General features: G+C 41.7%; 1 protein-coding gene across 9 annotated transcripts in view; it reads left to right on the forward strand.

The window, feature by feature from the left end:
- DOCK10 (dedicator of cytokinesis 10) overlaps positions 1 to 14,647 on the forward strand; it is a 162,657-nt gene that overhangs the window by 14,879 nt on the left and 133,131 nt on the right. For 2 of the 9 annotated variants that reach the window (XM_056357888.1, XM_056357889.1), the window contains exon 1: positions 13,737 to 13,978. The exons of 4 other annotated variants lie outside the window; for them this stretch is intronic. In XM_056357888.1, coding sequence (XP_056213863.1) covers positions 13,814 to 13,978 — 165 coding nt within the window. In that variant the 5' untranslated portion in view covers positions 13,737 to 13,813. Of the gene's footprint in view, positions 1 to 13,736; positions 13,979 to 14,647 lie in introns of those variants that run through there. 3 more of the 9 variants (XM_056357885.1, XM_056357886.1, XM_056357887.1) reach the window with 2 other exon arrangements.

Here is a 14,647-nt window from a genome sequence, read left to right on the forward strand (position 1 = left end):
GGTAAATTGCCAACCTGATCTTTTGTGAAGAGTAGTCATGTTGAATTTAGCATCAACAGTAAGACACTGATTTTGAGAGAGTAAACAAGTCTGCCCTTATGTCTGACAGTGCGTGTTTAGTTGTGTGTGTATGCCTTCATTTAGATGTAACTGTTCCTAATCTGCTCAGCTGTTTGACAAAAGTATAAATGACAGCAAGGTGAGAGCTCTTCTGGTGGCTGCAGCTCTGTGTTACCATGAAGTCATTGTAATAGTACATATAAAGTGATAAATGATAGTTAACTTCTGACTTGAATCTAATTAGAGCACTAATTTTATGTTGGAGTAAATTTCAGCAGAAGTGAGCAGTTGCTGTCTCTGTATCTTAATGCCTATCAAAATTTTAAGAGGAAGTTGAGAATCTTTTTCCTTGGTGTGAAAAAGCGGTATATTTAAAGGGGATCTGTGTGTATCATCATATATTCACTTAGATATGGCATCCTCTAATGAAAGCTTTGGCAGCACAGACAACCAGAGTGTTTACTTCCTTAAAAAACAACAATAGAACAGTCTTTGAGATTAAAATTCCAGCGTGTAGTCTGTAATATTTATTTACTTATGCATTTGCACTTTTCAGCTGGAGTTACTTAGGAACATATGGCTGTCAAATGCCCAGCTGCCAGCAGAAGGATGAGGGAGTGGTCCAGGAAGCTGGTCATCTATTTAAAAATCTAATTGTGTTCAGCACAATTAAAGAATTGCTTGCTTCCCTGAAATAAATCAACACATTTGCAAGCATGAATAATTGCAATTTCTTGAGAGGCACTGTCTGGCTGCTTTGTTCTTCGCTTCCTACTGGGACTGAGAAGTCCTGGAAGACTAAATAATGATCGGGTCAGTGTTTGGGTTTACTACCTAAAATTACTAGGATCCCTTGGAAGTTCATTTCAGATGTCATAATAAATTAGAGAATTATATCACTTCTGTTTATATACTAGATTAAGTTTTTTTAGTAATGCTCTGAAATGGTTCTACAAGAACAGGATTTTTTTTATATAAATATCAGTTAATAAAAAAAGTCAACAGTAGTTACAATCAAGGCTTTAATAATAAAACCAAATGACTTGCAACCAGATATTTCATTCAATGAGAATGAAAACTTTTTGCACATATGTGTATTTAGCTCATAGTTTCTACTCGTATTTTAATCTCCTTTGGAGTTCAGTATTAATCTTTCAAAACACACATGTTACTAATCAAAATATTATTCTTCTAAAGATTTTTGCCTGAAATACCAACCAGAAGACCTTTTTTTTTTTTTTTTTTTTTTTTTTTTTCAGAGACTGTGTTACAGCTTAACAAATACAGACCAAACAACTTATAGTTGGGCTGGTTTTGCTAATTTTATATTTAGTTGAATAAAGAGCCTCGTGGCTGTGAATGTTAATTTATACCAGCAACACAGGTTCGTTGGTTTTGTATAATTTTTTTTCTCTTCTGGAGTTCAAGTGAAAGAAAGGGAGTGAAACCCTGACAAGAGACATGAAATGAAAAACACATGTTGCACAGAAAAGCTGTCCAGGGGACAGAACACCACAGTGTTGCTCGTTAGATGCTAAAATAGCTATTATTTGGTTTGATATAGCGAGCATGTTATTGTGCAGTGAAAAAGCAAAGCAAGATAATTTCTTTAAAGTGCAGGATGCTGCTGTTGTTCTGTTTTGCCTTTTGGGGTGCTTTTTCCTTTCCATGGTGATAAGGGCAAAACAGTGGTTTTCAAGCACTTTCTTAGGTGGGGCATGAGAGGTAGCAGAGGAGCTGTGTATGAGTTGCTCCAGGTATATCCCTTCTGAAAGGGCTATGACATCTTGCTGAGAACTGTTGGTCTGAGGAACCTTGTGTTTGTGTTCTTTGCAAGCTACTATATGAGTGGTCTCATTGCTCCATTACGCAGCTTGGACATTCTGGCTAGTGTTAAAAAAGGAGGGATAGAAGCTTCCTTGAAATTCTAGATCTGCTGAGAAAGGAAAGGGTTTAGGGCTAATCCGTCCCTCATTGTGATCAAGAGGATAACTTGTGTTGTGTGATAGTAGCTGGTGCTACATACCCACAGATCCCATTTATGCCAAATGTCATGTCTTGTGGAGGCTGATATTTATGCTGATAGGATTCTGCGTAGGTGAATTTCTGTGTAGAAATTCATAATTTGCCCTGTGTGCTTTAGCCCCCGAAAAGTCATGGTTAGGAGATACATGACATGATGAAATGGGAAAAGGCTGCATGGTTTGCTCCCCCTGGACCTATCAGGTTTGGGTTTGGGTGGTGGTTTTTTTGAGCAATGTTTAAAAGAACCAACCAAACAAAACCCCCAAGATCCATCCTTAATATTTATAGCCTGAAAAACTTTCAGAGTCCTGACTCTTAGCTGCTTTATTTGGGGAAAAACTGCCATTGGATTCTTGGCACTGATGATAAAAAAAGGATCTAAAGCCACGTTATTATACTGCTAGTGGAAGTAATCCATATTCTTCTTGTGGGATCTTTCCTGTCAGATAAAAAGATACGTCTGCAGCTGCTCAGTCTGGAGGAGTGGGGTGATGGGACGTCAGCACTTGAGCCAATGCAGTTTTACTGGCCCCTGTATGTACACATTTTACCTTCCATTTCCTTTCATACTCTATCCACATTTTGTACCTCATTTTCTATTTTGCAGCTGTGGAAGCTTATGCTCAGCGATTGAATGAGATTGTTCCTTGCTCCTGGCTGAACTCTTTGCATATGGAGCCTGCCTCAAAGTGAAATTGCCTTGAAATAACAAGCAGGGATTATACAGCTGACTTGGAGTGGAAAGAAGCCCGACTGGGAGGCTCTTTTGCTCTGTGTAGGTTAGAAACAGAGCCTTCTGGAAAGTGACATTGTATGGCCTAAATGGCTGGTTTATAGCCTCTTGTTCTTGTCTTTGTGTTAGCCTCTGGCTGAAGGAGCTCTTCTGCCTTGGTTGGGTTTGGGGCTCTCCCAGACAGGGCACGAGTGCAGGCCCTGGTTTGCTAGGCTGAGTAAGCTGTGTTCTTTCGCAGTCACAGGATAACTCGGTTCAGAAGGAACTTCTGGAGGCTGTCAATTCCAGCTCCCCGCTCAAAGCAATTCCAACTAAATAAAGTTGCTCAGGCCCTTGTGCAGTCAAGTGTTGAGACTCGCCAAGGATGGAGATCCCACAGTCTCTATAGTGCCCTGTTCCAGTGGTTCACCACTCTTTATGGTGAAAAACTTGCTTTATTGTATTTATTTGGGATTTCCCCTGTTGCAAGTTCTGTTCCTTGTGTCTCGTCCCCGGCCAATGTATCTCCAAGAAGAGTCGGTCTTCTCTATTCCCACCTGCTAGGTCTTCTCTATTCCCGCCTGTTAGGTAGGGTATAGACCAGCAAGATCTTCCATTGGCCTTCATTTCTCAAGGGTGGACAAATGTATTTTTCTTAGCATTTCCTGATGCGGTGTGTCCTCCAGCCTCAGTCTATCTCAGTGACCTTGCACAGGACTTGATCCAGTGTGTCAGTGGACTTGTACTGGGTATTTGAGAATTGGACACACCAACCCAGATACTCCCTTTAACGCATTCATTCCCTGGTCATGTCAGCAGGTCTTTTCTGCAACTGGTTCGTTCTTCAAGGTGGCAGACCTGTTCATGTATTCTCAGTGATGTCTCACCAGGGTAGTCATGTCATTACTGTTAAACATAGTAGTAGAAGTGCTTCCTTTGCTAGAGATATCTTGCATTATACCCAGGACTATACTGAACTCTGTTTATGTCAGCATCATATTGGTAGTTGATGATCATTTCGACGTTGGCCACTGCTTCCAGCTCTCATCCCTTTATTTTCAGCTGCTGAACTTCCAGCTCACAGTAGAAATTCATATCTTCAAGGCATCTGACATTTTGAATTTAAAAATTTATTACATTAACCTGGAATGCTTTAGGCAACTAAACTCCTGGCTCCCTGGGACAGTCCATCATTCTTGTGAGTTTGGAAAGGGGTTTCTTGGCTTGAAAATCCAAAAGCCGCCTGTGAACAGCATGTGCAGAGCCAGGTGGGAATTGCTGCTGATCTTGATCACGCATGTAGTCTAGCTCAGAGGTAGAAGGTGTTGGATACTACTCTTGTCCCGTCGGTCTGGCTTCTGAGAGAGAAAGAAGGAAGAGAGGAAGGATACCACAACTGGGAGGCAGAAGATGAGCCAGTGTAACCTCTGTGGCCTGATATCATACATAGAAAAAAAAGTGGCATTTTTTCATTTTTAACACAGACAAATTAAAAACATGCTGGGCTCCCAGGTGGTTATTCAAAATGTTGACATGCTAAAGAATGGGAGACTGCTGGAAAGCTGTGACCTAGGTGGAGATGCTATCAGAGTGCATAAGATGCAGTAACATGCTGGGGAAAAAGTTAACTGCAATCCCTGGTAGAGACTGAGACCTCAGGTCTGCAGAGCTGGTGAAACATTGTGTGCAGATTTCAGGGTCCCAGTGAAGGAGATGGAGGACAGCAAAGCCTTGTGTCCTCTCCATCTTGCTTATGGCCATTCCTCGATGTGTGCCATGCAGGCTGCCACTGAGTCCCACACTCCAGTTCTCTAAATATTTTCATCCTGTGTTCGTTTGCAATCAATAGAGTCCTGCTTGTCTAGCTTATCTGGTAAGGCCTGTGTTTGTACCTGTCTTGTGTAGGCAGTTAGGATTTGTGTATGAAGCCTGAACCGTTCATTTAGTATCTGGTGCAACTCCTTGATGGTAAACTTTTTTCTTTGTTTAAAGTTTTTCTTCATTAAGCTACATAAGAAACGTAAGAAATAATTCATTTATCTCATAAATTCCTACCTCAAATATTAAGGCGTGTGCATTTTTTTTTTTCATTTTGAGCAAGTTGTTTGAACAGTAAAGGAGCATATGAGTAGACAGGAGCAGGCCAAGAGATACCTTCTCTCACAAGCTCTTATGTGAGCTGAAAAAGAGATACCTTTTCAGACAGTTAAAGGCTGACAGCCTTCTGATTATGGAACAGTTCTATTTTTTTGGTTACCTGTTCTTAGCTGAGCTGTCAGTACAAAGATGTCATTGGCTTGGACTAAGAAATGCATTTTCTCGCAAGATACCGCTGTCCTTAAATTGTGCTTTACCTCCAGATTTGGGTGGCATCGTTTTGAAAGGAACTCTAGTCTTGCTGTATTTGTTCTTGCTTTGTGTTTTCAGCCTGTATTTGAACAGAAATAGCAATTTTCGTTTGCGGCACACTGTGGCTGCTACAGAAATGCAGACTAGGTTGCACATCCTGAAGATGTCATGTCAGCGGTACAGTTTTTTATGACTTGTCTGAAGTTTGTTGATATCAGTGAGAGTTTTTACAGTGTTTTAATAGGCTTTTGATCATGTTGTAAAGGAGAAGGAGTAGTTCATTAAACCACTGTGCTATTCAACCCATATTCAGGCCACTTAACATAGGGAACATTGCTGTAAATGGCACCTCATCCAAACCCACATGTTATTTGTAAAACCTCATTAGCAGATGATAACTTCTCTTAGAGCCATGCAGTGAGCCGTGGGGCAACAGGCTGAGTGACGTTTCTCCCTGGTCTCTGGAGTTGCTCGTTTCATTTCCCAGTATTTCCATAAGCGGCAGGGCTGGTGCCAGGGCAGCAAGCGGAGAATGCATTTGCTCTTGTGTGGGAACAGTGACTTTCTATGTAGCTCACTGTGTTTCATTCTTCCAAATTGATTTGAGAAACATCTAGACAAAAGTCTTTGGAGTTTTTGCCTGTCATGGAAGTCTTGGACACTGACAAGGTAACAGACCACTTGTACTCTGTTACAGCTGTACAATCTGTCACAAAAAATAACATGTTAGAGTGAAAACAGACTAGTGTGGTGGTTTGTGTTTTTTTTCTTCTCTATGCCAAATTTGGTTTCCAGACTCTCTCCCATTGGGTTAGTGAAATGGAAGTCTTCTGGAAGCAGGGCCAGCTGCTGATAATACCATTTGAGGGCTTGTGTGGAAGCTGAACATGAATCTTTCTGAAAGAGGGGAGTAATTTGCTACTAGATCTTTTTGGTAACCAATGGAGTAGTGCCTGGGTTTTTTTTGCTGTAGCTTATTTGTAAAATCTTCACTTCAAAAATATGAGCCTGGCCTTAGTCGTAACTTCTGGTGAAAATTCTTCCCAGAGTTTATCTTAATACGTGTTTTTATTTAACACTGCCAGAGAAAGGATTAATTTTGGTACCTCCAACTAATTCTCCTCCAGTTTTATGGGATAATAAAAATTCTTCTAAAAAACAAATAAACATTTGCTTTATAAGTTAAATAGCTATATTTCCTGGTATTAAGTTATGTATTTATTTTTCCTGTTACAAGTTTAAGGAAACCACAACTGTGCTCTTAATCGCTCTAGAATATTTAGTGCTAAATCCAGAAGCCACTGAAGTGCATTGAAATAAAGAGGTTTTCATCACTGCCTATAGACTACAGTTCTCCTGTTTTCCTTAAATCTAAGATGTGAGAATAATCCCATTGATTTTTATGGAGGCTGTAGTTGTAGAAAACTACCTGTCAAAGTGAGAAATTACTTGAAGATCAGCAGTGTGCTTCACCTGAGTTGAAAATAAGAATGTGGCAACTGTTTGCATACACGTTATAAATTTATTTCATATTTGTACAAAGATAATATTCTGAGAAACTCCTTTAGGGGTTGCAGCTCCAGAGATGTGGGTTCTAGCCGAGCTTCTGTCGTTAGCCTGTTGAAAATCCTTACTGCAGTCTTTTTTGTCACTTTGTTTCCTTGTTTGTTAAATGGTTGCACTATGCTGATGCCATTGGTAAACTGCTACGGGATCTAACAGGGAGAACCCCTTGTATTTTGGCCATGTACAATGTGGTAGTAATTAAGAGTACTCCACAGAACTTCTGTATAATGCATGTTGATGTCTGGTGAAAAGTAAGACAAGCAATACTGAGAAGAGAAAGGCAGCATTAGCACGTGCAGTCATGGGGAGCCTGTTTCTGTGGTTATCAGATTCCCCCTCCCCCACACCCCCACGTCCATTCGAGCTGGTTTCTGGTTTCAGCAGGTAAACTCAAGGAACAGTGGAGCTGTAAGAATATGTTTTGCAGCATGAGCTTCCATGAGCTTGCCAGTTGTTCCGCAACCCCATGTCTGTTGTTGCATCCCTTGCTGGGCTCCCTGTTCCAGGTACGCGTCCCCCGTTGAGCAGCCTGTGTTGTGGTAGCACACTGCCATGGTTTGCACAAGGGTGCTCTTGGAGCAGACACAAGTTTTTGTAGCCTGCTCTTTCTGTGCTACATGTAGTAGTGCTGCATAGGCAGCCTTCAGGTGGTCACTTCTTTATTTTTAAAGGTAAGCCTGTGCATAACTTGTCATTCAGTTTGAACTATGCAATATTTCTGAAGGATAGACCAAACCAGCAGTCCTAATCCTGCAGCCCTTCCTTTGGGCTGTCTCCATAGCTGTGGTGGAGAACATCTGACTCATTTTTAAAAGTTTTGGACAGTGCAATTACTCTTTTGTTGTCGTCGGGTTTTGGTTTATTGGTTGTGTGTGGGGTTTTTTGTTAACGTAAAGAGAAGATTTTATAAACAGTCATTTAATTTACTTGTCATACCCAGCGAGGAGAGGTGAGTCTGGTGGTGAATTTGTCTTTCATGTACTACTCCCTAGAGGGTGCCATACACTTACTTTCCGCAGACCTTATGGTTGCTCTGTAGCTGGGTGTCATCGCAACACTTTTGTGGCAGCGCTGGGAAGGTGCCCCCGGACTGTTGCGCTAGTGTAAGCCTTGCTTGCTGCCGTAAGGTACAATGAAGAGAAATGAGGTGGTTGAATGATTTGAGCCCCTCTTGTATGTTATAACTATTCTACTAATTGGGGAGTTTGCACTGACTGTAACTTAGTGTGGTTAAAAATTGTGTTAGTCAAGGATAGCTTCTTGAGAAGGAAATACAATTTCAAGATGAAAAAGCAGCGTGTCATTCAGGAGCTGGACTGCCCAGTTACTGTGGTAAATCCCTGCTTTCACAGGTCACTAAGGAGCGGCTGGTGGAAACTAAAGAAATGCAAAGCTTGTGTACGTCTTACTCTCTTAGCTACCTTTAGCAAGACCCTTGGACCTGCTGTTTGAGACCTCGGTGTTCCTGATATTCAACTGTTCTGAAGCAACACTTTGAAATACAGTGCATGAATGTTTTTAAATGACTCTGAGAGGGCATGCTATGAGTGGAAGGCACAACTGCTGTTTATGGCTTTTAGCAACTGCAAGCACATGAGCTTTCTTTGAAATAAGTGCGTGATCACTGTGTATGCTTTAAAGGTGTTTTTTTTCCTCTCAAAACGCGTGATGGCAGTGGTTCAGCATAGCACTGCGTGGCCTCTTATAGGACACTGGGCTGGATATGAAAGCTTTGGGACATAACTGTGTTGGAAGAGAAGACAGGGTGGCTTCTGAAGATAGATTCTTATAGTCCCCCATACCTCCACTAGCAACCTGGCAGCAGACAGAGAACACAAGGTGATACTGGAAATCCTGCCTCTGTGGCAGTGAGAGATGCCACTATAATGTGGTATTGGCCATGGTGCTTTAAGGACGCAGTTGTCAGAAAAAGCACTGTCAGAAAGATCAGAGCTTACACTTTTCCTCAGGCATAAAATGAGCAAGGAAAGGAGACACATTGGGGAGGGTTTCTTTCATCAAGCAGACTGCCATGAAGACGCTTCTTGGAGTACTTCACCTCCGATCCAGGTCTTGGTGTTGGTTCCTTGGAGGCTGGGTAGGATTAGATTTGTTTTGAAGTAGCAGAGCATGAAGAGAGACTTTCAGACTTGGGTACATTTTTTCCTTCTTCTTTCCTTGCAAATGCCTTCAAGCCTTTATGAAAACAAACACTGGAGACCAAGAGCCTTTTGATGTCTCTGAGGAGAATTCCCTTTGCTAAGAAGATAATGTCTATCAGCTCTTTTTTATTTTGGAAGGGTGATGTGGGTGATAAATGATAAAGTGCTGAGAAATGGCACAGTAGCTTACCAAAATGTGAGTGATCCTCATCTGCATCAGGGTAGAGACTAATTTTGCTGTTTTATCTTGCTTCAAATGCTTGCCTGCTGCTTGTATAGGCTTAGACCTTAGCAGAAGTTTTACTGTAACTATGGGTCTATGTGTGGAGCTGTAAGTGATAGCCGCTGGCCACATTGCTTATGTGTTGTTAGGAGCTGCTCATCATCTATAGCAGGATTATGTATGTAGAATAGTAACTTGTGTAGCGTAGTCTTGAAAAACTGAAAGACCTCCCAAGAGGATGATTCATGGTGTAAAATGGTCAGGGCCTGCAGGGGGACTGACTCCAGATGTGCCCAGCTGAGTGTTGTGTATGTCTCTGTGTACCATCACCTGCACTGGAACTATGCCAAGCTATCTCTGATTAAGCCGTGCAAGTTAAATAGCTCATCTGGCAAATTTTTGTGCTCTCTCTGATGAATGATTTTCAGTGAAGGGACATTGTTTTGCCAGTTTATTAACAGCTGACTTTAGGTAAATAGTCCTGTCAGTCTGCCTGAGAGTGACAACAAATTGCTGTCTCTGACAGTAGCTGTGTATAAACCCACTTCACACCAGGGAGTACCTTGCTAAGCTGGATACTTGGGCATCCTTTGGTAGGTTGTAATAGCGGTGTGAGTATTATCATCACTGCTGTTGTTGTTTGTACTGCGCTGCCTTTAGTTCTTGTTAATGGCTTGTGGCTTTAATGGCTTTGGGCCCAGATGAACAGATTGTCTTAAGAAGTTCTAGGGGCATTCCTAATTTTGTGGGTAGTTCTTGCAGTCATCTGTCACTGCTGCTTTAGGATCATCACACTTCAAGAGCTTCTGTGTAACTTCTCAGTGCATGATATGCAAACATCTTGGAGAGGAGGGCTGGTTTTCCAGAGAATAAACAAAAAACCCCATGCCCTTCCAAAAAAAAAAAACACCAAAAACCAAACAACCAAACCAAAAAACCGCATTAAAAACCCAAAATGGTGAATGCCATCATGACAGCTGAGCAGGTGTTGGCAAAGGGTTCTTCTAACCTGCAGCTGTCCTCTTTGCCTGAGGAGAATGCACCCTCCTCAGTGTTTCCTTTGGAAAGTCATCCTCTCCCTAAAGGATGTTCTCTAAGATCTGCTTTTCTATCTTCCTGTTTACAGCCCTGGGCTGAAGACCAGCATACCAATAGGTTATGTCCTGTTGATTCAGATGACATGAATTCAAATGACACAAAGAGAAAGGAAAGTTAATGGAATAAAGAAGGCTGTGGGGAAAGGAACAAACTTTTAATGTGATGTGCTAAAGAGGTATGAAATACGAGTGATAGAAGATGTTTGGTAACATCTTCAGAAAGTCTTGCAGCCTGCAGAAACAGAAATGCAGGAATGTTGCAGAAGAGAAATAACTCAGTGCTTGGAAGATGAGAGGGTTAGTCTTTACTGCAGGCCTCCTGCTAGAGACAGTTTACCTCTTCAGGTCCTGGCTGCCCATTTGCAGAGCTGGCATCTCTTGTGTGGAAGCTGAGGCTGGACGATGGCTAGCTGTTAGCTCGAGGACCAAGATGCCTTTGAACTCTGCTTTCTTATCAGGGATTTTATAAGATATAGCAAGTGTGACTCCTGCTCTTGCACAGCTTTGTCGCTGCACACACCCAGTTCATGGAGTTGTCAAGGTCTGGGTCACTGAAGTCATCTGGGTTAAAACAACTGTCTGTCCTCTCAGATTCTTTTTTTTTTCTTTCTGTTTCTTGTTGGGTTTTGGGTTTTTTTTTTTCATTGAGGTACCTTTGGTTGTCTGCTTCCCAGCCTATTCCTGTAAACCATCATGCACAGCTACTTAACATAGCTGAGATGAGTGGTGGTTAAGAATGGAGTGAGAGTGGGAAGCAGGTGGCTTCCAATGTGGATATTCCTTAGTCCAGCCTTACTGACAGTCCTTCTTAATGGGGAATTAAGGAGTTGCTTGCACAAAGGAGCATTTTGCTTCCCAGGGGGTGTCACTGAATTCAGTTTCTGGATTGAAGTGTTAATTAACGCAAAATAGTGCTTAATGCTTCACTGTAAGAGTAGGTAACTGTTGATATTTGGTGCATAAACATAATGTATGTTAATGAGATCCCTACATTTGAAAAACAAAGCTGTGGCTACTGTGTGTGTCCAGGCACTTTTAATGGGCTGGGAGGTTTCTCTTCCAATGATAGCTCATGCTTCTGTGGGGTTCCCTTAAAACAGAAGGGGGTTTTTAGCTCTTCATCCATTTCTTTTCCCTTGTGCACTAGCTGTTTTTTCAGTTCTTGAATTTTGATCAAGGCCTGGAGGCTACTTCTAGCTGGCTTTGGCTTGTTAGTTTACTTGTTTTCAGACTGAGTGTAATTTTTCTCCCCTAAGAGATGAAATTCCAAGATTATGTCATTCCTACTTCTAGCTAATATTAGCTTAACCCACAAATAATTGTAATGAAGTCACTGGGGCCACTGGCAGAGAATAGTTTGATCCAAAGACTGCTGAAATGAATGGGATTCTTCACTGGGACCAAAGCAATGCTTTGGGTCAAGCCCTAGGGTGCTAATTCATGTATGCGTGCATGCATGTTCACATGCGACAGTGTTGGGCTGTGCTATGGAAATCAAATTTCACAAAAAAATTCCTGCCAGTTTTCCCAGCTGAGCAAAAGAAGATGCTATACAGACAGACAGGAGATGCATTAGCAGCCCCCAAGGTAGCACAGCAGTTGCCATAACAGCCAGCACTGGACATTATCCAGGCCTGTTTTGCTGCTGCTGGAATTAACAGTAGGAATGTAGGTCTCGCAGCTTCCAAGTGCATCTTTTGTGTGAGCAAAGTGTCAGCCGCATTTGCAGAGTGAGCAGGGAACTGATGAAAATGTAAAGAGCAGCCACAGCAGGCAGGATTGTTGATTTGGTGCACAAATTACCCAGCTTTGCCTCTGTGCTCTTGTAATCGCATTAGAAAAGTCAAACTAATAAGCATGCTAGGAGGCCTCCTTTGTCGGGCGTGCTGGTGGACAGGCAGGCAGGCCACGCAGGCGTGGGAAGTCTGCGCCCAATGAGGTCCAAGGAGGAATTGCTGGGTGGGTGCATGGACAGAGCTGGGGGTGACTTCGGTCGGTGCCTGCCGGTGCAGCTATTTCCCTTATGCACTCAGAGCAATTTACTCTAAAGAAATGAAGGCGAGAAGTAATGGCAATTGTTGCTTTAAAAGGACAAATTTAAAGGATTTAGCTTTTCTGGCAAATACTTTAATTAAAATGGTGATGTCTTTTGCTAGATCGCTGAGCGTTTAAACCCTAATCAAGCCCAGAAGTATTTCCACAGAATGTTTTCAGTGCGATTCCTGATTGAGACTGTGAGGAGGAGTATTATTTACAAAGACCTCATTAATAGACATTACCAGGTTGCTTATGCCACCGTGGGAATTGATGGCAAAACTTTCATGGCCTTCATTAGAAATCAAAGCCTTTTGATGCAAGGTAAATATGATTTTGGGTGCACATATAATAAAGTTATATGTATTAGCTTAAAAGCAGCTTCTCTGGAAACCCTATTGGAATTTCTTAGTTTTCCTAATGTGTAAGAGAAATCCATTTTCTGTAGATATTTTTAGTGCTTAACTTCCCCTCAAGTGCTATTATCTTACAGTCTGTACCATTAGCGCTTGCTGTGTTTCCAGGTCAGCCATGTGATTGCTAAGCATCCCTGCCTGCTCTTTGAATGACTTGTCAGGCAGGAGCCAGGAAGGCAAGTTGTTACTGCTGACTGCTGGCAGCTGCTTCTCCCTGCCTGGATCCTGATTGATAAAATAACATTAAAACACTTCCCTCTTACCCTTCTTGGAGGGTCACCAGTGTTCGGTTCGGTGTGAAACCCTGTCAGCAGAGACCCTTCTCAAGGCAAGCCTCCTATGTAGATGTAAAAATGTATTACTCTGCAGAAGGCATGCATGTGTGGGAACACGCAACAACTGCACTATTGAAAGGCGTTTTGGAGCTGCACACTGCTGAATCTCATTGAGCCACGGCTGTTTTAGCATGAGCTGGGTGAAGCAGTCCAGCTTTCTGCATTTTTTTTTACCATTTGTTACATTTACAACTCAAATGAGCTTGCTGTGCTTCAGAAAATTGCAAGTGAAAAGATTACAGCCCAAATCCCTCAGTGAGCTTAAATATGTGTCTTTTTTTTTTTTTTTTTTTTTTTTTTTTTGTGGCAAAACACCCTAAGGCAAAGTATTTTAAAAACAGCAGTGCTGAATAATGAGAGCTAATAACTCTCCAGATGTTTGCTATTTTGCTATATATGACTTTTTTAAAAAGGTATTTAAACTGATCTTGCCAGTTGTTGTGGATGCCTCTGTGTGTGTGTGTTTAATGAACAGCTGGCTCTTTTGAACTAGGAATTTTAATACTTTCAGTTCCATGAAACTGGAATTGGAGGCGGCAGCTGATTGTACAAGAGAGGGACCACATTTTCTCATGTGAATTCAGAAGCAGGGAGGGAGGGAGGGAGAGAGAAAAGCATCGTAATAATGCATGTGTTTCAGTTTCAGTGGATCAAATCTTTCCTCTGTCTGCATCCAAGCTATTTGGTTGTGATCAGATGATCAGAGCTCAAGGAAGCGATTGGAGAGCGAGCTGGCTGCAGCTGCATTGTAGGCTGTTTTCAGGGACAAGGAGCCACTGTTTTTCAAACATAGCATAAACATAGAAGTTATTTTGTAGGCTTCAGGATGCAGATATGGGTTGTGCTGCCAGCATTGTTCTGCTCCAAGCTTTTCGTTCTGTGGTACAGAGGAACTGTCCACATATCTGCAGACGACGACGACGAGAGGAGTTGTCACATGAAATTCTGCCACTGGATAGCGATGATGAAATGAGCAGACCCAGGACTCTCATCATAATGGTATGATACACTTGAATCGGCAGAGAGGTGTGACAGAATTATTACAGATGTTATGTGATTATATTTTTCTTTTAACTATGTATTCATAGAGTAAGGCCACTGACAGGCTATTTTTCCCTGTAGGTTAGTTAGCTGGTAGATTTGCTGTCTCTGTCAGACAGCTGAAATGTTACTTTACAGGTGAAGCTGTGAGCTACTAAGTTCTATATAAAGTAAATGTTCTGTTATTTAATTGTTGGTGTGTTTTGTTGCTATTTGCAAGATAGTCAGCCCTGGAGCCAGTAGTGTGGTTATGTTTTATTTCAGACTTGGAATTCCAAACAGCAGACAGCTTAGGAAATGTTTACTAAGTCTGTTCATCATAAAAACAAACCCAAAAGCCAAACAAAACAAAAAGCCTTTACTTTCACCCAGGATGCAGTTGGAATTTATATCAAGTTATATGCAAATAAACTCCTATATATCTTCACTACAAACTGTTTGCAGCAGTAAAACGTTTGCTGGATCACTGCTCACCGGTTTAGTGAGTTGCCTCTGTTCTTTAACGAAGGGGGTCTTGAAAGGCTCTGTGTCTTCAAGAGTAGTTTTCTTTCTGAATTGAATTGGATTATTTTTGTGGTGGGAATATAATAAGCACTATAGGTGTATTAGGAAGAAATGATAGGGTTG

The sequence above is a fragment of the Falco biarmicus genome, chromosome 13 (genome assembly GCF_023638135.1).
Source record: "Falco biarmicus isolate bFalBia1 chromosome 13, bFalBia1.pri, whole genome shotgun sequence".
Classification (NCBI taxonomy): domain Eukaryota; kingdom Metazoa; phylum Chordata; class Aves; order Falconiformes; family Falconidae; genus Falco; species Falco biarmicus.